The sequence below is a fragment of the Anguilla anguilla genome, chromosome 6 (assembly GCF_013347855.1).
Source record: "Anguilla anguilla isolate fAngAng1 chromosome 6, fAngAng1.pri, whole genome shotgun sequence".
Classification (NCBI taxonomy): domain Eukaryota; kingdom Metazoa; phylum Chordata; class Actinopteri; order Anguilliformes; family Anguillidae; genus Anguilla; species Anguilla anguilla.
In genome coordinates this window covers 48,864,904-48,891,234 of record NC_049206.1, presented here as the reverse complement: position 1 = coordinate 48,891,234, position 26,331 = coordinate 48,864,904, and the positions used below count along the sequence as shown (strand labels likewise).

At 43.0% G+C, this 26,331-nt stretch overlaps 1 protein-coding gene across 2 annotated transcripts in view; it reads left to right on the top strand.

Annotated features, from left to right (window-relative positions):
- The window catches only part of bach2b (BTB and CNC homology 1, basic leucine zipper transcription factor 2b), an 84,924-nt gene that overhangs the window by 3,125 nt on the left and 55,468 nt on the right, over window positions 1–26,331 (top strand). Inside the window, exon 1 of one of the 2 annotated variants that reach the window (XM_035423466.1) lies at window positions 10,972–11,105. The exons of the other annotated variant lie outside the window; for it this stretch is intronic. Coding sequence (XP_035279357.1) covers window positions 11,070–11,105 — 36 coding nt within the window. The 5' untranslated portion in view covers window positions 10,972–11,069. Of the gene's footprint in view, window positions 1–10,971; window positions 11,106–26,331 lie in introns of those variants that run through there. 2 annotated transcript variants of the gene reach the window in all.

The window sequence follows — 26,331 nt, the reverse complement described above, 5'->3', positions numbered from 1 at the left end:
GAATAAAGAAATTGACCCTGTTTATTTAATCTGCTGCACTGTTCTCTGAGTCATCGACCAGGGTGTTCTCAAACAGTTATTTCTAACCTGGCAAGATTTTACTGCCAAACAAAATCCATCAGCGATAGACCACAATCTGGGAAACCATGAGTCACATCTCACCAAGGTTGTGACATCATCATGCTCTAGCTTTGTGACCATTTTTGTACCATGTTTCCTCTATATCAGGCACAACAGGATCACCATCTTTTTGGAATTGTACAGTCGGGATTTCATCCATAAAACTTTGCAAGCTGAGATGAGTGGTGACTACAAACTCTCACGCAGACCAACCCGTTGACTGTCATAGCTTGTTCAGTTGCACAAAACTGTATCACTGCTTAAATATATATATATATATGCAAAACAATTTAGCGTCTATCAGGGTGGTGGAAAACTGAACTTGTATTTATCCCTACAAAATATTTGGCTCCAGTTCTGGTGAGTTCAATTGACCATCTCATTTTTCTGACCAAATGAGTACTGGTAAGCATTACTCCCCAGTACTGGTATGTATACTGCAAACTATTACTGCGGAACTGCTTTTGCATAGTTGAACTGTTGGCATACAGGTTGGTGCGACCTAGTGTTTCCGTAGTCTCCAAGATTGCGGTCTATCATTAACAAACAGTTTGTCAGTGGTGCCTTCCAAGGTTAGAAATTGCTGGCTGTGAACACCAAAGGCAGAAAGCAAGAGTGAGGATATGTTGACTTGGGCCAACTTACAACGTATAGAGGCATTGTTTGCATGCAGCTCTGCTTATTTTATTTTCAGCGTGTTTCTTTCTTGATATTTATACCAGCTTGGCGGTAAAGAGTGATTCAAGTGATTCATTCACTTCGTCACTTTGACCCAATCACCTCACTGAGTAATGACATGATACAGGTATAGTCTTCTTGCAAAGTCTAGCACATAATAATGATAATGAACGCTTAGTATATTTCATTTTGTAAGCACGTAAGGGGACAAAAACGTATAAATAGCTAGTAATAACCAGACAAAACAAATTATGTCTTCCGATGGCAAATCTTGTACATTAAGTGTGAAATTATGAGATATGGTTGATGCTGTGTAATTGTCATTAAATGACCTGTTCGCTTTCATCAGAGTGAAACATTACATCCTACACAGGGTAGTCAGATGTGTGGCTTTTCTGCAATCCAAAGGTAATCTCAGGTTTCTTGTTCAGGTGAATTAATGAGTTCCATGGCTGGAGTCCACTTGTTTTGTTCGCTGTTATATTGAGTTTGGAAAACCTTGTGGTATGCAGTTAAATTTAGTGCCAGCTCTTAGCAAAAAGGGTTTGTTGTCACTGATCACAGGTTATTTACTGACAATTCTTTCTATTTCCATAATTTTTTAAGGATGTCATTATTATTCATAGAATTCGGTGAAAAAGTGAAATGTTCATTTTTGCTGTGAGTAATTATATTGTGCAGACTCTTTTCAGTCTATTATATATAAGACCAATTCATACATGCTTCCATGTAATTTGAGCAAGACAATGGGATAAAAATATTATCTATGAAATCTTGAAATGCCATGAAGTTAATTATATTTCATTTCATTCTCAAGTGACGTTACATGTTTGTGCGTCCAAAAGGGCTGGTCAGTGGCTTCAGGTTTATACCTGGTTCGTTTGCTGAATTGGTTGATTGCACCTACCAAACACACTCAGTGTTCTCATGATTTTCCCCACGTCATCACAGAGCCTTGCTTGACAGTGCACCAGTATTTGTGCGGTACAGAGGCTAAGGACCAAAATTGGGTGTACGATTTAAGTTTTTTTTTTTTTTTTTTTTTTTTTGGCTGTTCTGCTCATGTGAAATCAGGCGGCAGTATCACATTAGAAAACCTCATCCACGGTTACCAAGCAGTCTGTCCCCTATAAATGTCTCACAGCAGGCTCATGATGTGTGATGTGTGCAACAGGCTAATAAATATCATGCCAAGGTTTTCAGGGTCCAGATGAGTATTGCTGTGTCTGTAGCCTCGACGGGAATCTGTTGATGCTTGAAAGTGGTTTTCAGGCACTGCCATGCGCTCTTAAAGGGGGGGGGGGGGGGAATAGATATGTGTAATTATATGGATTAGGAAATTAACTGGGAAAAGTGCTTATAAGCGCACAAGTAAATTGCGCTAACAACTTTAGAAATGCTTGCCACGTCCAACTAAACAATTTTTTTTCCTCCTATAACTGGCCTCAGTCCCTTGTAAATCACTTGCATAGCCTTTCATTCTCCCCGGGCCACCATAATCCCTTCCTTTTACAACTGCGATTATGAAAGCCTCCAAATCACCTCCAGTTGACCTCTGACCTCATCAGAGGATTCCACTTGCAGACTGTAGGGAGATAATGGCCATTAGGAACTGATCATATGGCCACCGGGTGTTATTTCATCACATATATGAATGTCTTTATTGTTCTCATTGTGGATGTTATAACGATGTTGGAGGGATGAGGATTGTAATTGTTCATTGAACTTAGGTTTGGAGGTTTGCGTGATGTTTAAATGTGGACTAAAATCACACATTTGAGCACATTTTATACCTATGCTAAATTTCACCAATAAGATCATATATTGATCAAGATAGCGAATTGTATATAATTATATAAGTAACTCATTTTTGTAAGAAATTATACAGACAAATTATACTCCTTAGACCCTCTAACATTTGAAATTATTATTTTATTTTTTATTTATTGAGCAATCAACTCTATCCTAGTTCCAAAGTGTATGGTATTGGCTTTGCCATTTAAGTAAATCCTTTGTGAACCCAATAAAGTTCACTAAAGAAGTTTCCATCAGATCACATGATCATAATTTGTTATAATAGGTGATATTTGTAAGTAGAGTCTCACCGATATTATTTATTTATTTATTTATAAGTTGGCATGGGGGAATCTCTTTTGTACATATTTAATTGGTCTTTCTTACAGTCGAACATACAACTCATATTGAAGAATTTCCATAAAGATGTTATTTGATGATTCTGAACCGCCCTTGCACCTAAACTGCCAGCACTGTGGAACTCTGGAATCAAGCTGCAGTATTCCCTCTCATATACATTGTTCAAGTGAACAATGTATATGAGAGGGAAAAAAACAAGAAAATATGTTGCATCATACTCATACTCATACTATTCTGAACCGCCCTTGCACCTAAACTGCCAGCACTGTGGAACTCTGGAATCGAGCTGCAGTATTCCCTCTCATATACATTGTTCAAGTGAACAATGTATATGAGAGGGAAAAAAACAAGAAAATATGTTGCATCATACTCAGGCTGGACAGGACATAGTTAGTATGGAAAATGAAGACTTGACTTTCCAAATTCATGAATATTGTAGTTTAAAGCTGATGATTAATTGATTGAGACCTCAAAGTTTCTGAACTCTGTTCTGTGCTGTCATTTTTTCCGGCTTACTTCAAATATGTTTTCACATTTCAGATGGAAATATTTTCTTTACATGCATCTAACTGTTATGAAGATGGCTTCCTTCCTGAGTGGAGTATTAAAATTGGCAAATCGTATTGCTGCTAAGTGTGAGCTGTGATTATTCTAGAATTACTTTTAAATGGTATCGCTCACTCCCATTGCATTGCATGAATATTACAGCTATTGCCTTTACAAGTGCTTTGCAACCTTTTTGACATGCAGTGGTTTTAAGTATAATGCTCAGTATCTTAACAGCAACATCAGGTAATAGTTACAACATTACTGAGCTGTAAACAAAGCCAAAAATAATACAAAAATAGTTCAAAGTTGAAAAATTGTCCTTTTGTGAATATTGTTAGTGCAGTTTTTGAAATTACAATGTTTAATTAAGAGTGGTGAACGTTTTAAAGGATCAGCATTGTATATTTTACCAGAGTGATCCTGTCCCTCATGATTGTATTGCTGATTGTCATATATAAAATATGATATTTGACAAATACAGATAAAGTAGTCCCACTCCAGTATGTATCTTAGCAGTGCTTGTGCACCTTGGTGTGTGCATCTGATATAATAATTATTGCTTTCCTGCCCACCAGTGTTAGAGGGACTTACCCCACCCTAATCTATCTGCAGAGAATTAGGTGTTCTGTTATTTATTTTATTTTTTATTTTTTTGTCTGAATAACCTGGCATGTATTTTTCCTAACATCCTTATTTAAAGGGACACCATATATCTTTGTATTGTTTCATTTGCTTCGTCAGGCTCATTTGTCCCTACAGGAAAGGGTTAACATTCCGAATGCTCACTGGTGAGAGATCAGCTCTGCATCAGGTGCCCGCCAAATTTCCCAGAGGGCAACTCTCACATCGTTGTGGCAAAAAAATATATAAATATATACATATGTATGCCTCACGTGTTTTTGTCAAATGAATTCTGTTTGTTTTGAGCGCATGGCAGTGTAAACAGGAACTGACTGGAGGTGTCTTTCATGAGCTCCTACATGTTTCCACTGTGTACTGGGTGTGAGTGGGAGCATGCAGTTAAATTTAGAGCCGTGCCACCCATAAGCATTTTCCACCTGCTGAGTCACACGTGGGCTAGAGGTCGTGGACCTCCAGAGACCACTCACTCACTCATTCACTCACTGTTTACCCTAACACTCATTCGTTCACTCCAGTCATTGATCCTTGAGAGGCTCCATCAGCTCGCTCATTTCCTCAGCCGGTCGCTAGGCGCGGCTCTGACTCTCATTGACGGGATTTCACCACTCTCTCAAATGTCCTCGGTCCCGCCGCGACCGGCGCTAACCTCAGGCGGGTCCCGTGTGGTGGAGCGGCTCTGTGAACCAGTAAGGGCGGGCGTACTTATACGATTTCCTCACGGGTTGAGACGACGGGAGATCAGATGCCCTCTCGCACTTAACGAGGTTCAGATTGTGACAACAGGTCTGGTGCATAGCGTAGACTACGCCAGCTCACGACCAGATCAGATAGCATTACAGTCGGCGAAGCGCAGCGGGCAAAACGTCATGCACGGAGTCACCTCCTGATTGGTCAACGAGAATTGAACTACAGAATTGGCTCGCATGGCCTCTGACACCAGATGAATTCAAGCCAATTGCGCCTAAATTTTTTTTGACATGTCAAAAAACAATCTGGAGCCCGTAAGCCAGCCAGATCGGTTTGGAATGGTATCTCATACCTTGTTACGTTAAGACCCAAGCGCTTTTCTTACGATCGGGAGCCCGCAACTTGTATAATGTACCCCTGCCGTAAGTGCCATGGTGTCAGGGTGGCTGTTGGGTTAGGCTCCGCCGGTGGGGATAAAAAGTAGAGGCCGAAGCCGTATGCTTCTTTCAGACTCCCAGAGGAAGACCATTTAAAGATCCGTACCCACGGTAGTGGCGCCCTGGCAGTGTGGAGCGGACAGCGCAGGGTCCGGCGAGGTTCGGGTGGTGTGGTGCAGGGGGTGGAGAGGGGTCGGGTGCGGGGGGGGTGAGGGTGGGGGGGTTCAGCAGAAGCCACCACCAGCCACGCAGAGGGGACAGAGGAAACCTGTGAGGGAGGACATGGGTGTCACAGATGAGTCATACAACACAACATGTCAATATTATGCTCAGTCTAAATATAACACGCTGCGCGCGGGTTATTGAAGCATCAGACGCTGAGGCCGGGAATGGAAAATATGAGTGCTTTTTTAGTTGTTTTTTTTTTTTTTTTTTTAAAGTTGTTGTTGTGGTTTTTATCTTTACACGTTTAGCGTTCATTGCATTCGTTGCGTCCGTTCGGAGGACATCCTTCACTGATTTTATCTCAAACGGCTGCTCAGTGCACACGTGCACGCATCTGAGCTCGCGACTTGTTATTGGTGCATCTGTTGCAAAAGCCCAGTGCTCAATACGAGTGAACGGGTAATCGTATGAACCCACAATTTCCGAACACACGGTTAACGTGATTCATTTGCACCTTGCCCAGGTGGACACGCCACCGCTATGCAGTGAGAAACTCAGATTTTTCTCCTTTTTTATTTTGACCTGCAGTATCAAATGTGGAGAGAAAGAGTGTGAATGATGCATGTGGAGGACTGCCCTAAGTCTTGGGCAGTCCTGCACTTTGGTAATCAGTTTCATCATCGAGTTAGCACCTCGCACCTTTGCCAGGAAAAACTCCCTCCAAAAGTAGCGGACCAGTTGCTCCGTCCGCTCTCGGAGAAGCGCTCGGCTGTGAGCGCTTTTGTAGTCCTCGCCTGTAACTTGAAACAATGCTGGTGGAAAGCTGGACTGGAGAGAATCCCAGGCTGCTTTCAGGACTGGTGTTTCCTGCCAGCATCATTTTCTTTTCCCCTTCGTATGTGTGTGTGTGTGTGTGTGTGTGTGTGTGTGTATGTGTCTGTGTGTGTGTGTTGTGGGGGAGGGGGGGCTGGAAAAAGGAGCTGCAGTCGCTCAAGAACAGAGGAGTGGAAGATATTTAAAACAATCAGCGGATTCCTGGAAAGAGGAGTGAGATCATTCTTTCAGAAAGAGGGAGAGCGTAAGGAGAAGGGAGGGAGGGAGGGAGGGAGGGAGGGAGGGATGGAAAGCTAGAGGCAGAGAGTGAGGGAGAGCAATAGAGGGAGGGAGCGACAGGATGACCTTGTGATGGAGTTGTTGTTGTCTGTTTGCCAGGGCCACTCAGCAGACACATTGAACTCTGAAGTAACACTGGCTTTGACAAAGGTCACAAATCCTCACAGACTCATTTATTTGTACTGCTGTTGCACTAAACTCAAAACATCCACACTGTGTGTGTGCGCCTGTCTGTCTGTCTGTGTGTCTGCTTGTGTGTGTGTGTGTGCCTGTCTGTCTGTCTGTGTGTCTGCCTGTGTGTGTGTGTGTGTGTGTGTGTGAAAGATGTTAGCACAGGGACATTGAACCATATGTGTCTGAAAACGTACCTTATGAATCATAATGAGACCTTTTGGAATAAGTTATTGTCATATTTAGGAGAAAATAATTCATGTTATTTTTAGTCATACTGAAGTTTGTTGGAAAAAGTATTGAAAAAGGAAATTGGTTGTATATGGGTCTGAATTTGTCATGCAAAGAAATGAGAGTTGCATGTTGTAATTTTTGAACAAAATTTTGTTATCTTTATGGATTATTTTCAGAATAAATTTTTTCAGGATCAAGCAAAAGTGCATAGTAATATGATTGATATTTTATGATTATTTTAATCACAATACACATGCAATTCATGAACCATTGTGTATCCATTATGGAAATATTATAAATATTCCAATAATGCAGCAGTGAGCCTTTATTAATTTCTCATGTGTTGTTAAGTTTTATTCCACTTCTCCAGCAGTTTGTATTCTCAGACTTGTTCAAAGCCAAAGAACACACCGCAATTTCAGATTTAAAGTGGTCTGTTCTGCATTAATTCTATGCAAAAACGTCTACTCCTTTCAAACAAATATTGAGACATATTTTATATTTTGAGGTCGATTAGTCATCACTGAAGCAGTGAGGTATGAAAGTACAAAACATTTGCGCCTTTCACAACGCAGCTGGGGTGGGAGTGTTTGTGTGCGCACGCGTGTGTGGGTGTGGGTGTGGGTCGGAGGGAGGGGGCTCTACATCCTGTGAGATTTGTACAGGTGGTTGGAAGGAGGAGTGAAGGTGGGGGTGGGAGATCAGGGGGAGTACATGGGCGTAGTACCCACTTCCTGTATTGTGCACCGTGATGTACTGTAACCTGCTGCTTTGTTACCAGATGCTGAAATCAACAGGATCTTCTTGTGGTGGCTGCTCATGTCCCAGATCAGACTTCGTATTCTGTGACAAACTTGCGGTCAATCATGCATAGTTCTGTTTCTGTTTGTAGTAACTGTAACGACAATATAGCAGTATTTTTGCATTATAAATAAAAGCGTTGTTAGTCATCACTTGTTTTGAATGTTTTGAATCTGTTTTGTAAAAGATGATCATCATTTGGTTTAATTGCTAGAGCTATTAAGTAAATCAGATTCCCAAGGTGAACTTGTGCTGTTTGCCACCAAAAAGTTTTTTTCATCTTTACAGTTTACCTCCACAAATTTAAATGTAGCACAATGGCAAAAAATGAAAAGAAACTTGGCAGTAATGGAGGAAATCATGCTCAGTTCAATGGAAAATGTTATCATTACAGACATGCAACCCTGTCCTTAGGTTTGCAATTGTGTTTTACAGTCCAAATTCTGGTTTCCCCATACCAAACTGGATGTTTGTCACTAATTACTTTTACTGTCTTTTACTGTTGATAAGTAGTTAAAATTGGTCTTCAGTTAATGAGCAATGCTGCTCCTTGTTTTGTCAGATCGCAGTTGGTACACAGAAGGGCATAATATAAAAGTGTGAAGCAGCAGTTTCTGAGGACGTTAGTCCAACACAATGGAATGGATCCCCACGCGTTCAGTAGAGGAGTGCTAACTGTGTTGCGTATGAACAGGTGTGTTTTCCAGTAGCCATGTGCTCCTGTGTTATCCTCCGCCTGGCCAACCTGCAATGTTGCAAGGGCAGACAGTTAAAAGGTCACTGCGTCCATGCTGTATTCAGCCCAGAAGTGTGAGAAAAGACCAGATAAACGATCACCATTTCATGACCATGTAACCATTCCTTTTTTTTGTTTGTTTTACATATTAATTAATCTTTTTATCTATTGCTTAGCAAAATAATTTTTTAAAGTTTATAAGATTTTTTAAAATATATATACCTTGCTATTCAGGTCTGTGCTGACATATGTACAAAGTGACTCAGATTTTATCTCCTCATTCTAGAAAATATTTTATTTTGGACATTACAGAATACTTTCCACTGAGAATATATGTAGGTGGAGAGTTGAATGGAAACTATGGGTAATAAAATATACTGTGAAGTGGTCTTGCTTTGTATACCTTGTTTACTTTTTGCCCAGTGAAATAATTATGCATCCACAAATTTTTAATTGAAAGTTGTGTTACTAAGTTCTTATATATGTACAGTAATTGGAATCTAGAAGTGTTATCTAAAATTCTGTTTTCAACAGATAAGCCTTTCAATTTAAAAATTGCAATATGCAGGCAGATATTCAAAGCTGGAAAGAGGTATCCTTTACAAACTGCCTGACATAAATTGTCCCACATAAAATTATATATTTTATAGGAATCTATATATTTTATCGGTCAGTTAGACTGCCTGTCAATCTGTCTGTCTGATCTGTCTTTGTATATATTGGTTGCACAAAAGGTTCATTTTTGCCATTCTATTTTGGGCAGGTTTCCTTTAATTTACAAACATTTTCAAGTAGAATTGTAATTCAAAATAACTGTCGTTCATGGTGGCATTGTCTCCTTTAAGAGGTTACTGTCATCTTAGCTGTGAATTTAAGAATGGCAATATTTTCCTTCTTGCATTCTTGAATAATTTTGTTGCAATATATAAATTAAATTCTTAGATTCATGAGCTAAATCTAGTCCTTTATGGGTATGTAAATCAATTTTCACTTATGAATTCAAGGAGACATTTTTTGTTTTTGCTTTTCTTACAACTTTGTGTGCTCAACAGTCACCAAATAAATTATGATGTTGCATAAAAGCCTAGACAATAAATTTCAACATAATAACTCATGTGGCCAAAACCTTCTCTGTATTGTGTCTGTTACTTGAAGTAAAATATTTTACTTTTTTAATGTCCATATTGCATTTTTCAGATGAAGATCCATAAGTGCAGAAACTGGCTGCATAATAGAGCTGAAGAAACATTATCTCTACTTTTTACATTGCATTATCTCTGTACTCTCTAAAATTTTAAAGTGGGTACAGTCATGCTGACGATACAATACTTAGGAGGAGAAGAAACTGATAAGCCACTGATGTTTATTTCAGAGTCACAGAATTAAGGACTGTGCCATTTCATGTTTTCATTTTGAACAACTGTTCTTACTGCAAGACTGTGTGCAGTGCTGAAATAACATTATATTAAAATAGGTTCCCTATCTCACAGAAATAGTGTGTAAAGATTATTCAGATTTACATAATTAATCAGCATTACTTTTTCCACATGTATTATTCACATCATATTGTTAAAACGGTTGCCACATTTTGTTTTTCATTTTATTATTTTTATTTTTATGTCTCATATTACAGTACTATTAATCCTCGTATACACAAAATAATTTACCTAGTCTAAGCTACGTTCATAAGCAAATATTTATGATTTGGTACTTTCGTTACCAATGTCAATGGCATGTACTTGTGCCATTTTCTTAAGATTATGAGAGCATGCAAGTGTAATTTATAATTAGTTTATGGAAATAACCTTATAGAGTAGAAGACCCGTTGACTTTCCCCGCCTTCTGTAAGGCTGACACAACTGTATTTTTGGAGGGATTTCTCGACATTTTGGCACATTGGCGATAAGTAGGTTCAAAGCAGTTTTGTGCAAAGAATCCTCTATTAAGATCTTCTGAATTGAAGGTGCTTAGCATTAAATTGTTCATTTATAATTTATATTATAAATTATATTATAATTTATAATTTAATTTATAAGTAACTTAATTCTCTTTGTCTAACTATGGGGCATTATTGTGAATGAGTCCTTTGTTTGCAGTTTTGTCAAAAAATGTAAAGATTTAGCAGATTTTATTTGAAAGAACATGTAAGCTTCCACAGCCCTTATGCTATGGTCAGTAAATTGAAGGGTGCGTCCAAACTAGCGTGTGACGGCAGGTTGCCTGTTCTTTATCGTATGTAAAATTGCATCTTAAGACAGACCCGTTCTTATTTCAGTCGCACCGACGTATGAGGTATGAATCCACGACCGGGATGTGCACTGAAGTGAAAGTGCGCAGGAGCAATGAGTAGGCTGCATTCTGATGATGTGGCAGGGCCTTCCTGTCTGGTTTGAGGCCCACGCTGACACCCCCCCACCCCCCCCCCCCCCCCCCCCCCCAATACACACACACAGGCACACAGACGCACACACACGTACACAGACACGCGCACACAAATCGCATTGTGGGTACAGTGCCTCCACTCACTCGCCGTTCAAACTGACAGTTAGCAGCCACCGCACACGCATGCCGCCGCTGGTGCCATGACGGATAGGAATCAAGAAATGGAACGCAGAAACGTGAGTGGCTCGTACCTTTCTCACCACGCTTGGCCCGCTCTCTCTTATTGGTCCCTAATGAAGTTCTCTGGTTTCGGCTGTTGTGTGTTTCCACAGTTAGGCACAGAGAATTGAGGTGCTTTGTTGAGCGTAGCAGTGCGATGTCTGCTGCGTGATTACGTGCGAAAGATGGTGATCGTTGCTGTGGCTTTTATGTCAAGTTGATGTTTTCAAAATGGCCTCAGGCTAAATTGCAGACAGTTTGTTGGATATATATGAGACGGTTGCCCTGTTGTGGAGGAATGCGCAGAAAAGGCACAAAGGAAGCAAGAGGAAGAAAGGAAAGTGCTTCAGGGTGCAGTGCTTGGTCCAAGCAAAAGTGTGAGCATCTAGGAGGAAAGGTCAGTTAGTGATGTTAGTTTAAAAGCAACTGCTTGAGTGAATCATTTGAAAAACAAACTCTCTTTGAGTTATGAATATAGTTAATACAAATAAAATGTTTGTTTTTTTATTTTAAATAAAGTGGCAGACAGTGTTTCTTGTTCAGTTTTACCAGTGGCGTTATGGTGCAACCACTGATCTTCATGTGGAGCAGTTCAAAACAAAACAGAGTTACACTAGTTATTGTGTAAACTTAGCAATGAAAACTGCAAGGCCATGCAATTTCACACTCACTCTCTCTCTCTCTCTGTCTCTCGAACACACACACACACACACATTATTTCCCTTTGACATTGCTAAAGTACATTGGCATTCCCTCTTACCCAAACTGAGAGCATAACTAAATGTCTTGGATCCAGAAGTGGAAAGTGGTTAACAGCGTGGAATTTACCGAAGCTATGCTGGACTAGTGGTACCTCATCCTCTGAAATGCGTGTATGAAAATGTTTTCTCAAGCTTACCAGTCTGTCACTAAAAATGTCAAAATGTCCACAAACCAACTAAGTCCTGTTTATCTAAAATATGAAACCACGTACAGCAACAGAGCGGAAACAATCCACACTGTCTTCCCTCAAAGGTCTTTAATGGTCTTATTATTTGTTTATTGAATGAATGCTCGGCACAGTCCAATGTGATTCGCGTGTGTGATCCGAACAGTGTGTCTCAGCCATTTAGTTTATGCTTTCAGTTCGCATTGAATTAAATATATCTTTTTCATCTGTGGCGTGCCAGAAATGGTTTTACACAACCTTATCTGTTCCATTGTTTTTGCATCCAGCCACCTTAAGAAGACGACAAAAAAAATCTGAAAATCTGTATTGTTTGTGAATCATCAGATCAGTTTGGGGCATCACTGTGACCATGAGAAATGTTGGTCATTGGACACGTGCTCTAAATGTGTGTAACATGTAACGTGCCCTTTAATGAAACCATCTTTGCTCTGTTGTTATTCTTTTGTATTGACTGAAAATATAGGATAAAGTAACTAGATGAATCAGTGTGTAGTGCGTAGTGGAACCTGCTGTTATATATGAGCAAGTTATGTATTTTGGCATATCCAGCTGGGGCACAGTTTTTACATACAGTGGTGCACCTGAAGTCGGGAATATCATAGTTCCCCTGATCTTCCCACCCCTCCCAAACTCTTCACATTGTTGCAGTTCAGGAAAACAATGTTCATAAGTAATAAAGGAAGACGTTCAGAAAATTCTGGAAAATACTGGCTTGATACTAGCACACTTTTACTTTTGGCCCAGTTCTTGATCTTTAAGAAACTTCGAAAGGGCCATCCACCATACATCACCATGTGGCAAGGGAGCAAGCCAGGAAACCAGGTCAATCTTTAACGTACTTACTTTAACATACTTACTTGCTTTAACACTGCCCGGTACTCATTTACCAACAAAGAAGAAAGTGGCTGCATTAAAAGAATAGCCAATGAGATAATGCGCCACAGACTTGTCCACAGAGCAACAAGACTGGGAATCCCATGCTACCTGCCAATCAATTAATGCTATTGCGAAACGCTGCCAATGTGGCTAACTTTACAGTTTTTTTCATAATGTAATATGATATTTGAATATTGAGAGATTCAGTCTAATGGTCCAGGACATGCTGCAATTCAGAAAACCTGGTGCGTGAAACGTGTTTCTGTGAGGGCACTATTCATTTTTACCAGAATCCTGACCTAATTTAAAGAATCCCAAAGACGTGTACTAACTTTCAGTTTAATATTCTTGCTACATTAGTTGCAGATTATACAAACTGTTTGGCAAAGGAAATAAAGCTTCCTTTTGTGACTTCCTCTGCAGGTGGCAGACTATTAAAGGTGTATAAATGTGTGTTTTGTAGAACCGAGACTTAAGAAGACATGATTATAGTTAATTTCTTATAATTTGTTTGTGGTTTCATAAATCTGTCCGGCGATTTTCATTCATTTAAGATCGTGTACCCATCAGGAATGAATAAGCACGTATTTCACTTTGATTATTTTGTTCATCTTTCATTTAAAGCACTTCCCCAGACTAAACTTCATTTGCTAAGAATCCTAAGCACATACTAAAATGAGAAATTTTTCAGTGAATAGTCTCAGTTATACAGGGTATGTACTTGAAGTCAAGACTAATATCCCCTCTTAACTGGAAGGCTATTAAGAGCACAAAGAAATCCTCTGTTTGTGCTATTAGTCTCATAGTTTGGGTTTGCTTCTTAGGGTTAATGCCAGAGTTAATACCATTGTGGCGCATGTGAGCATGCATCCATGCGGTAGGAAGGCCTCGGAGTAAGATGTATGCACAGGTTCAGTGATGCAGCTCGGTCATCCCGGCCCCGAGATGGATTTCCAGTAGCTTCAGGCAGTCACATGGCAGCCGCCACGGCCATGTTTTCTAACCATAATCCGCAGCCATCAGAGCCGGCGCTCAGCGTGCGTTTGGCACGAGGGTTTGCGGCGCATCGGGCGGCGTCGAAACGGGGCAGCCTCGTTCATCACCGCCGCCCCGGGAAAAGATGGACGCGCGGCGTTCGCGCCGGTGACCGCGCGAATGCATCACGCCGCCGCCGCCGCCGATGGATTTGTCTCTGCTGAGAGCCGAGCTCCTCTGTCTGCCGAGCGGGAGACGCGACCGCTCGGCTTAGAACTGTAAACGTTTCCTGTTTGGCGCGGCCCCCATTTTGGAAGGGAAAGCCTGCGACTCGGGGGCTCGACGTGTCCGAGCAAAAAGTGACATTGCGTGACATTTAATTTCACTCTCGCCAACTGCGTTCCTCCAGTGTGTGTGCCGTGAACGACGGTCCGTCTGTCTAGTTCCCATGATGCACCTCTTCTTCTGAGCAGGCAGACCGAGTGAAAGGGGTCATTGTTCCCGTCACTGCCCGGCATGCTGCGGACACTTACGATTCTAAGTGGGAGAAGCTCTGCCCTTTAAACATCTGGAATTTCTTTGACTGAATGTTCAGGATTGTAATGGGATGAAAAAAGCTGAGCCCGTGCAGTCAGAAAGGCCGTGTTTCCCCGAACGGCTTAATTCACCGATGAAATTTTAATCGTGCAGCTATTAAATATTCAGTATTTGGTGTCTACAAAGGTATGAAGTTATAATATGGATTGTTATTGCGGGAATGAAGGGTAAACAGTCAGTGCCCACATTTCTGAGGGGTAGAAATCAGAAACACTGAATAAATATTAAATTCTTCCATTTTTTAAATCAATCTTTTGCTTTCGCTCGCTGCAAAATGGCCCCCTCACTTTCTCATATGTAAGGGAAAAATGGCTCATTTTATTGCATGACTCAGTGCTCTTGGGTCATGTGTGGGGAATAAACTTTGTTAAGACCACCGCCTGAGAGTGCTTCGGAGGCCAGATCCATTCTGTCAAATCCTTGGCTAATTCCTTGAAAAAACAAGCGGATTTCCAGACCTTTCTTTCTTTCCTTTATGCTTTCTTGATCTTTCTTTACATTTATCAAAAATGAAGTGCTTGAAATAGGAACAGCCCAATGGTGCAGGGTGTTTGCGCAAGGATTATCTGTGCATAATGTCTTGATATTATCTCTCAAAGCTTGTAAAAAAATTCATATGTGGTTTCAATTAAAAACAAAGAAGAATTTTCTATTTTTAACAAGTGTAGGCAAATTTTAAAAAGTAGCAGCTGAATGCTCCACTAAACACTGCATCACACAACAGAAGAGAAAATAAACACTTTTTTGAAACGACAAGGCACAGAATTGTCTCGTGTGTTTTTCTTGAGATAGAATCCTAACACAAACCGTGAACAGTTGTTGATGTTGGGTTACAGGGAAGCTCCTTCCCCAGTACTTCGGAAGTCAGAATTCTGGGTAATGGCATTAGTTGTGTTCTCAGATTTTGTGCCATTCAATCTCAGCACAAAGTTCCATGTGAGCAGTAAGGCTATCCAGTTTTTTTGCTGAATACAAAAAAGGATGAAACGCGTTACTTCTCGCACGCTCGGTGTTGTTTGAGATTGTCGTTTTTTTTTTACAGCCGGCGAAGTGGGTTTCGGTTTCCTCTGGTCGTATTGTCTGAAGTAAGGGGGAGACCAGCGGTCTCTGTCCCCGGAGCGGCTCGTAAACCGTAGTCCGTTGTTAGCCAAACGGCGGCCCCATTATTTTGGGGGCGTGCTTCGCGGGAGCGTAAATGGAGATGCGCGTAGGTCACAAAAATCTGCTGGGCCCGTCAGCAGCAGGTCTATATTTAACCCGGCCGGATCACGTATCGGCTCCTCGCCGTTTCGCTCTTTTGTTGGGGAGAGGCGGAGGCGTCGTACGCTCACGGTCCTCTCACAGTCTCCGCCAGACGAGATGACCTGTTTCTCCCTTCAACTACCGCCTCCCCCCTCCCCCTGAGGCCTTTTCACAGCAGCCTACCAAATTCCTCAGTAATTTCTATGGATGCCTGCGGGTTGACAAGCTCGAAGTTGAGGTTTTCTTCCTCAAGTGTCTGTCGTCAGGCGTCCTCGGTGGGGAGGGGGGAGTGTGTACGGATTGTGGAGAGAGACGCTGTTCACTCCGTCAGCCTGTAATTAAACAGTGACCTGGTACTGAGGGCAAAAAGAGCGTCTGTGTACTGTACCTACTACCAGGGGCCAGCGCGATTCTTGCTACCCCCAGCAACAGCGCTGCTGTTCTTGAGAGCCCGGGTAAGATCCAGATGGCAGGCTGGAGCACCCGAGCAGAGCTCCAAGGACCAAAACATGTGGTAAACAGCTAAGAGATATTTTAAAAGAGCCCTTCTTGCCAAGGCATTGCTCATTGCGTTAACTGTACATTTCTGCCTCCCAAGTCCATGCCCAGGCTGCTGGTTACTGTATGCAGAAGATCTCTAACAGCACGCTGGCTGGGATGCACTTGGACTTTATCCTGCAGTAGCAAATTAAAAGCTAATTATTATGACAAATTATTGTGATATCCCCTCCCTCCCCCTATCTGTTTGCTGTTATGTTACAGCAGGAGAAGCTCCCTCATCTGCAATGGTCTGACAAACTGTCCAGGGTGTATTCCTGCCTCTCGCCCTGTGCATGGTACAGATAATGGATGGACGAATGGGTGAAGTTCCATCTTGCTGGGCAGACGGACAGAGCCCGCTTGCATTCTGTCTCTTCTTCCTCCTCCAACTTCCACGTCTCTCCATTATCTTCGCTTTTGAGAAGAGGGCCTTGCGCGACAGGGACGGCTTCGCCGCGAGCCTCCCGGGGGGGGGGGGAGTGCCGCGGCGGGAGTCGTCGTCGTCGTCGTCGGAGGAGGAGGAGGCCCAGGGTTCATTCATCCCGCCGCCCCGGCCCCGCTCCTTTCTTTTTATTTTTAGCCCGATCCGTCAGGCCCGACGGGCGACCGGGTAATCTGAGCCGGCGCGAGGGCAGAGCTCCAGGGTCCCCTTCTACAAAGTCATTCCCCCCCTCTCCCCCTCCCGGGAAAGAGGCTCCCAACTTAGCCTACTCCCGGCAGCCGGATTTGTCGAGTCATGTGAGATCATGTACACAGAAACACGGCGAGGCTGAAACCGGGCCCCCTGCTCGGGCGGGGCTGGGAGATGGGAGACGGGGCGGGTGAAATGCGCTCTCGGGCTAGCAGACGGAGGAATGCGCTCGGCCCAGCCTTGTATAAGGTAATGTCTGCTGAGCGCTCGGGGAGGAGGGACATGTGGGGAGATTTATTATAACGCATTGCTGGCGGGAGGAGGGAGGGGGGTTGGGGGCGATGAGGGAGCTCCTGCGGTCTGCTCGTTTGCCCTGAGGATCGCAGTCATTCTCAGGACAAGACCGGGAACTTTACTGGGCAGCCCTCCACCTCTGGTTAGGAGTCACAAATGCACGAAGAGGCGCGTTTAGGTCGGAAATGATTAATCTGCATTTTCAGCTGAGGTTGGATTGATCTTTCGCCATTGTTTAGAGGTCAGTTTGTTTTTCACTTACTGTACTGGTCTCATCATCAGCTGCTCTGTCCTGATGGAAGAATGCATTGGGTTCCCAACGGAGGCAGTGTCTTTTTTTTTTTTTAGCATGACTTAACTTGAACCGCACCTTCTGTAGGCATATGTCAAATGCACGTTTGCAGAAGTCTTACCTTGAATGACCCAACAAAATCACCCCCACCGCAACAGGGCTTGTACTGGAAAAAGTATTAAAAATATTATACCATTATTTAAGGTGAAAGGGTTTGAGCTGTACTGGCCTTTGCACTGTTTTTCTACCTATTGGACTCTCACTGCTGCTGTGCTCCAATGGCAGTCATTCAGCGATTTTATGGGGGCAATTAAAGTCCATAGTGTCTGATGCTGTTAATACACGTACAGGAAAACAAAGCGAACAAAATATTAGGCATGTAACTGCAAAACTGTAGGATCTTTCATGCCACATTTTTTTTAATTCTTGACAGTCCACCTGTTAACATAGATTCTCACCTTAGGCAGCCTTCACCGAATACCTTTGAGAACCAATGCACACCTTAAATAAGACTTCGCTCAGTTTTGGAGAAGTGTTAGATTTATATATTTCGATAGCGCCGTGATGATGTATTTGCTGCGTTTGCAGGTTCGTGCACACTCATCGCAGCTCAGCATTTTGAGGGTAGGAAACGGCTTGGAACTCCCTGTGTTTTGTTGGCGGTGACTGAATCTGTGAGCCAGTGAGCACGCCAAAAGGAAATGCGGATGGAAACATCAGTCAGTCTGTTTTGACGGCTGTGGAGGATATATTAGGTGAATGCCGGTCAGTGACGAAGGAAAAGCACAAAATCCAAAGCGCCACCCTGTTTTAAAGTTATCCCTTTTCCTTGACCCGGTCTGGGTGCGGCTTCAGGTCACACTTTGGGCTGTCAGCGTGGTTTTGTAGTCACGTAAGAGTGCCCGTTTTGCCAGAAACCTTGCTGGTCACATTGCTTTTGTCCTTTCCCTTAGTCTTCTCATCTCTGAAGCGGCGTAGAGAAGCGAGCAGTCTCGCCTTTTCAGTGTTAACTCATCGGTGAGTTTCGCATAGCGGAGATAAATGACTTGGCACTCTTGACAAACAGCACTGTCTTCTCTCAGACCGGGGGTGTGAAGAAGCCCCACTGCGAGTGTTCGGTGAGCCGCTGTTTCGGTAATGACGGTTGCATAATTGAGCGAACAGGCAGTCCTGGGTGCAGGACGAGGGATTGGGACGCCCAGTGGAGGCACAGAATGACAGACGCTTATTTAACAACACCCAGCTCCCGAAAGACCGAAAGAAAGCTTTTCTTGCTGGAGCAGCGTGGGGCACAATGGTTTACCAAATTGTAGCCGACAGCTATGTTCTTTCGACCCCGCACAAGCAACCACGTGCTAACACCCTGAAAGCGCTGTTTGCAGGAGGGCAAATTTCCTTTGAGCGGGAGGCTCGTCTGTAGATTCTCGGTATCGGCTCGGCTTTTCTCACTTCCTTTGCGCTGAAGACGAGCCGCTTGTGTCCTTAACGCTCTGCCCAGATGCTCCTTGGAACGGACCCCGAATCCATACACAAACGGGGGGTAGTAAATGGAGCATATCTTGCGCAGCTTGGTTAATCTGCGGAGTTATATCTTCTTTGTTCAGGGAACGAACCCACGCTACCTGACACAAGACTTTGTCCAAGCCCACGTCGGCTCTTGTGAAGCCATTCGCTTTGGCAGGAAAGCCTCTGATGCCCTCTCTGAATCAGATATTTAAGCCATATTCTGTGGCCAGCTTAGAAAATTATTGAAAGCAACTTCACCTGAATTAGGTTCAAAGTCAGCAAAATCCATAGCGTTAATTGTAGGCATTTGTTTCAGATTGCGAATTCCGCTGTGCAATTTGTCCTGCTGTAGATTTGCTATTGCGCAGATAGCACTTGGAACAGTGTGGTGGTACAGGAACACGGCTGAATAAGATGTCAATACAAGTGATGCCTCTGTGTAGTTGCTGTACTGTTAGCAGGTTATGCTAGCAATGGGTTGCTAGTGCTGTGGTGCAGAGGAGTGTAGTTATAAGTGATGCAGCAGCAGTAGTGCCATATTGTGCTATAATGCTATTTGTGCACTGTTGTAGTATTGCAAGCAGTTCTAACAGGAAAACGGAAACATCAACCAGTCTCATAGTTTCACCATATTTGCCATGCTGTGTCACACATAAGTAGTGTAATTTGTTTACAACAGGTGAAGCTTTTGCATTTTCTGTCTTCTTTAGAGTAAAATTCCAAGAAGCTATTTAAAGGCGTATCCGTGGGTCGGCTCAAGAGTAAAAACCGCAAACAGAGTCCTCACACTGTTCTATTGCTCCCAAGTGGGTTTTGATTTATTTGCACGGAGTAGTTTAAAGGACAAGGTTTAGGTCCCAATGGATCTTCTTCAGGGCAACCTGGAAAAGCCCCCAAGGATCTAAATGTTTGTTTTACCTCTATGAACAAAATCAAAAAACACTTGGAAGTATTAGAGTGGCATCAGAGCTTCACACTGCCTCTATCTGTTGTTTTTACCGTGCTTTTTTGTCCTGTACCTACTACATCTGCAGGAAGAGGCATTCTCTATTGTGTTTCCTGAGTACAGACAGATTTTCCAATTATTTGCATAGTGTGGAGAAACATGTGTAATGACAGTAGGAGTGTTAGGGAAAACATTATTAACTATCTATATTTTAACATGGACAAAAATCACTCATTGGTCTGAAACTTTGTCAGTACTAGGAAAGTACTTATCAGAAGGTGGAAGAAGCAGTTGATTTCTTTCCACTGCCACACTGTGAAAAAAATTTGATCTGTAACTGAAGTCTATGTATGGGGGAAAAAGTGAACAGAGGACCTGACATGGGTATGACCTTCCGTGTATAAGCAAAGGAATTCATTGTGGCGGAGGAGAAGAAATTTAGAGCGCACTCACATTATCACAAGGTGATCTCAGTTTTATTTATTTTTTATTCTGATTGCTCAAAGTCAGGGGACATAACTGTAAAAGACAAAGTCTTTGCAGTATATTTAATAAGGGTCTCTGCCCACATTACCCACAGCGTATTAGCATTAGCGACATAGCATCTGTTTCAGTGCGGTAGCGCCGGAGTTGCGGATGTTCACACTGTATCGCCTCTCCTCCGGCACCATTCCTCAGAGTCCTACACACTGAGCATGTCCGGAGTGCCAGCGCCGGTCTGGAAGCGTCTGGCCCCCGAGGGTGAGGCACATCATCAGAGGTCAGAGGTCATGCCCATTGGCAGGCACTGTTGTTGCACGGTCCCATTATGACACGATTGGGGTCACGTTAGTTCCAGTTTGCTGGTTTGTCAAGTGGAGAACTGAGTACATGAACACAGATATACAACTGTACACTTGACTTATTTTATTTCCTTTTGTTTATTAAAACATTTTCATTGTGTTACAATGTGTTTTTTTTTTCCTTTGCTCATTGTAAAATGTACATATGCAGCTTTACTGACTGTTGTCTTGTCTCAAGCAAATCATAACTTGCTTGTTAATTTGTCTAGTTGACTGAACTTGTTTGTATGATTGACAAATAGATGTAGCTCATAAATATGCCCTTTATAAAAATGTCCTGTATAAATTTGCATGATCTGTTAATAAATGAATATGACCTGAAGACTAGTGAGATGGACTGCATAATGTTCAGTCATACAAACAGAAAGCTTTTGATCTTTCTGAATTAACATATCAGTAAAATGGCATTAGCCTTTAGTGCACAACTACGTGGCTTCAGTGGAAGTAGTGATGCACTTTCCCTGAGCCTTTGATCTTTCCAGGTCTGAACTAGGGTGTTTCAGTAATACGAGTTTACCAATGCTTTGTGATCTTTTAAACGTAGTTAAAAGTCAATAAATTAATCATAACTGAGCTATAGGTCTACACCCCCTGACCCGCAGTCAACGAGTTGCCTCTCTGTGGCAAAATGCAATGATGATTGTGTAATCACCACAGGTATAATTAATTCCCGAATGATTAAGATTGTGACTTAAGCCATGCTTCATTCCGTGTCATGTTTCATGGTAAATGGTAAATGGACTGCATTTGTATAGCGCTTTTATCCAAAGCGCTTTACAATTGATGCCTCTGATTCACCCATTCACACACACACGCACACACCAACGGTGAAAGGCTGCCATGCAAGGTACCAATCAGCTCGTTGGGTGCAATTAGGGGTTAGGTGTCTTGCTCAGGGACACTTCGACACGCCCAGGGCGGGGGATCGAAGCCTTAATCTAGATATTTTGTCTTTGATTGATCGGCTTGCTCTGGCTTTCTGCTAAGAATTATTTTATTTTTAATCGGTCAGCCAAAGGTTGTGCTAAACATATTTTTGCTCTGGAGGACAAATGTATCCAACTGAGGAACATTCCGGATAACCTAGGGTTTCAATGGTCTGTAAAACCAAACCATTAAAAGCAGATGAGTTTGTTTTGTGTTTTATAATATTTCATCTCTTGCTATAGAAAAAAATAAGGAAAGAAATAACTGCAGGCTGGGAGCCATTAAGATCATATGGAAATAATAATACGTAATATAAGACGCGTCATTGTTTATGAATTCTAGTTTAATTTAATTTAATAGCTCTTTGAATTGCTTTCTCACAGCTGTCACTGGCTGAAATATTTGTGCAGTTACCTGTTGTTTGTTGTCTCTGGTTTAAAGTTGGATCTTGGCTTTTCTTGTTCATTATTGGACAGTCTCTCTTCTTTTTACTGTAGTAATTTTATTGACTAGTTGCTATTGTATCAGATAAAATCTCTCTAAATATGTTGCCAACTGTGCCCATTACTTCCAACATATTTGCTTTGTTTTCAATTAAGTTAACTTGAGCTCCATGTAAACTTTAATTGAATGTGGGAAATGTGGAATCAATATCTCTTTATGGACACATAGATTTATTGTGGTGTTTGGGCAAAACAAGTCACAGTTTGGATGCACCAAGACCACAGTTGACTAACAAGTGGCTAGATGGCATATTACATGTGATTTTGTTTATGAATCATTGGTATTGACTGTTTCCTATAAATCCATTGAATCCTGAATCCTGCAACAGAGATAGTGAGATCATGTTCTGCTGTGCACACCTGTTTAAATCAATGAACATTTGAATTAAGTTCAATTCACTTTTTACAGAAACTATCACATAGACACTTTACAGTGAACATACATGAACATTGTCTAATAAATGAAAATTCAGCAAAAGCCAGGCCGCAACCCCCAAATATTAAGCAATTGAGGTTAAAAAAAAAAAAAAAACTCCCTTGTGGGAAGAGAAACACTGAGATGGTGTTGAGTCAAATTTCCCCAATCTCGGGATGAACCCAACTAAAGAGGGGGAGCCCATCCTCCGCTGGGCAGTCTGGTGCAATGAGTCTATTTATTGTCATCTTGCATTTCTCCATATTAGGCATCTGTAGAATATAATTTCTAATGCAAATTATGTGATGCAGCATTTCCAAGGTTGCAACAGCATTGGAGGGTTCAGGTAATCCCAGTTCTCTATAGACTGCACTGCCAGCCCACAAGCACCCAATCAATAGCGTTTACCACAGGCACATGCAGATACAACACCCCCCCCCCCCCCCCAACAACAAAGGATGCGATGAGGGCGGGGGGTGGTACTACACCAGCCTCACCCGTGAGTGGTAGCAGTAGCAGAGCATCCCACGTACCCTTGCATGGAAAAAAACAGCCTCTCAAATGATCTGCCAACCCATCTGGCTGAGGTGATTAGCAGAAGCTGGGGCAGATGGCGCCAGGGCCAGCTTCTTCACCGCAATGGGGGTGTGCATATCTGCATATTCTGTGGATAAGCTCGTTTGCCGCACACGATCATTTTTGCTCGGTGCACCGCTGACTGTTACTCCGAAGGGGGTGCTGCACAAAGGAAATGGCATTTTCCCAAATGCAAAACCCTTACGAAAAATGCGCCAGGAGGATAGGCCGATCCAACTATGGGAGCTTGTGGTGAATTTTCTCAATGTATGGCAAATAATTTTGACAGCCCTTTAGGATGTAATATATTGTAAAGGGTGATTTGAGAGAGAGCAGAGGTTGGTACAGTAAGTTCCCCCCCCCCCCCCCCCCCATCCCCTGAAATGGACACGCTGGAAGAAAGAAGCCGCAACACCTCATCAGGGGGAGGGTCCTGATAGGGTGAGGCGCCAGAGGAGTGCGGGGAGAGCAGTCCCAGAGATGGCAGGGATCCCCTGAGAGGTGTCGGGTGGGATGGTGAGGCGGAGCCTTGGAATGCGCTCTGAGCCATCACTTATTTACTGACTGAACCCGCTGACCTGCCCCTGTCTGAGTCAGCGGCTTCCTACTAGCCTCTGCTGCTCATTTAGCTGTGGTTTCTGCCTTTCTCTCTCTCTCTCTCTCTCTCTCTCTCTCTCTCAGTGTCTCTCCCTCCAACTCACTCACTCACACTGAGGCCCGACCTGCCGTCATCCCATTGGCTGGGCTGTCTGCCCCTCATCCCCCCCTCCCCCGCACTCGCCCTCCAGTCAATCTGTAGAGGTCAAGATGAACATATGCTAAGAGATGGATGATGAAATATTGATGTGGATGTAAACTGGGCCGGCCATTGGCACAGCAAACAGGACTGGTCTGGTATTAAAAGGGGCAGCAATGCACTCTGTTTTGGCACTCCATTAATGACTGAATCTGTCAATGTTGTGGACTGTGTATGGCCTAAGCCATGTCCTCAACCCCCCACCCGCTACCCCTTTCTTTTTTTTCAAACAGGATAATCTGTTCTTTGACAACGGTCAGTCTTTCCCGCTTATCTTCAATTGTCTGGTGATCCTCAGAACCACCAGAAGCGCTCATTTATAATTATACGCAGATAACAAGCTTTGTTTTCATGGTGCAAAATGCAAGGTGCTTTAAAACCAAACCGTGTAGGCTACTGTCAATTTAAAAGCAAATATTACTGGCGGTACTTCAGCACAGAATTATCACTCTGATTTGTAGTTGAAATGACAAAAGACAAATTGTGAACAAACACGTTCTTTCACACAATTTACACCTCAGGTTTCAGAGGTTACAAAGCAGGCACCGATGGCAAAACATATGCGCTTACGCAGAACTGTGGTGTCTGTGGTCCTCTTAGATATAAGCAGACATATTGGCTTTGACTGAACTTGCCAGGCTTTGTCTGTTTGTTTGCTTTATGGTAATATCAGACACCTCCCTGTCCCTGAGAGACATGGGGTGGAGTAAATACTCTCGCACCCCATCCATTCTGAGTGACAGCGGTAATCCCTTCCGTGGAGGAAATTCCATGCAGATGCAGTTGCTGAAGGTTTAGCGCTCACTGAGGCTGTGCGAGGAGAATCAGTGCGTCGGGCTGAAAGACAGACAGGTGTAGAGTAAACCCTTTTGTGACGCTAAGCTCACTTAATTGCCCGTGCGTACATGTCTGGGTACGTGTCTCCGTTCTCCTCGTTCTCGCGAGCCCTCGCCCCATCCAGCGATATAAAGGAAGGAGTAAATGATTTGCGGGCCGAGCTACGGGAAAGGCTGATGTCATGCAGGATATCGAATGCACTCGCTAATAGACGCTAATGGAATATGTGCTCTCAGGTGGGTGCCAGCGCTCGCCGGCGCCCGGGGATGCATTCGCGCGTGCGTCACCGGCTTTCACGTCGCGTTCGGCTAAATTGATACCCGGCTTCGATATGCGGGTTATGCAGTACAGCTTGTAGCTTCAGACACAGGGTTCCCTAAATTGGCCCCCTGTGGGAAGCTCACGCGTGGAATGATTTCCACCATTTGCAATGCGCTGGATTCCAATTAAAGCTGAAAGCGGAGTTGCCGGTGGAGATGGGACTGTGAGAGACTGTTATATGGAAGATAAATATGATCCTAAAGTATGAAAATGAATTTGTCTGAGATCAGAAGCCCCCGATTCTTCAGAAGGGTTCCTTAGCCAGGCACTGGATCCAATCACCTCAAACCTTGGGTGCAGCGAAGAACAACTTATCTGTAATTATGCTGACAGAACTGGCACCTTGTGATAATTGCTATGCGTGAACGCGAGAGGCACACTATGTATAGAAATGTCAGTGGCACTGAGCATTAGGTCGTCGGGCTTGGTGTTAAGTCCCTACATTTATAATGAGCATCAGTGAGTCGTTAAATAAGTCACAAAAAATTTCTGTTGTTCTGTGCATAATGAACGCTACGTTGATCAACTCTTATCTTCAATCGAGATTGTCTGTCTCGTTTGAACGGTACGAGTGACAGTCTCCCAGCTCTCATTTACGACAAAAGCGCTTTAGGTTTTAGTCGAAGATGCGATCACAATTTTGCACCAAAGACATCTGTCAGGTAAATTATCTCGCTTAATCACAGCGCACAAGTGCATTCAGGTTTTGCAAAAGAATACTCTCGGAAGAATACACGCTAAGCCAACAGATAGAGGCTGTTCAACCGTAGAAGGTTGTGGAAGGAGCTTCTCTATGCTACGCTGCTTTCGAAGCGAGAAATGCTGCAATAGTAAATGTCCGTTTTGTTTTGGTTCTTTCTCAAAGAACAAAAAAAGCAGATCGTCAGCTGACCGAAGAGTGAGGCAGCAGTTTACAGGCCTGCCAATTGCAAGCGGCACAGCCCCGCTTCAGGAAACTTGTTGCAGAGAAGACGTTAAAACACAGTTCCTGTTTGACATCTGTTTCCACCGAGGTGAAAAGACCAGTCTTTTCGCATTGTGCTCACCAAGGAGCAGAAGAAAGAAGAGGCTGCTTTTTCAGTTAAACTGCCCTTGCGACTCTCTTCCTTCCCTCCCAACCCCCTCCTGGAAACAAACAGAACCAATAAAACGGAACATTTTTATTATGATTTGATTCC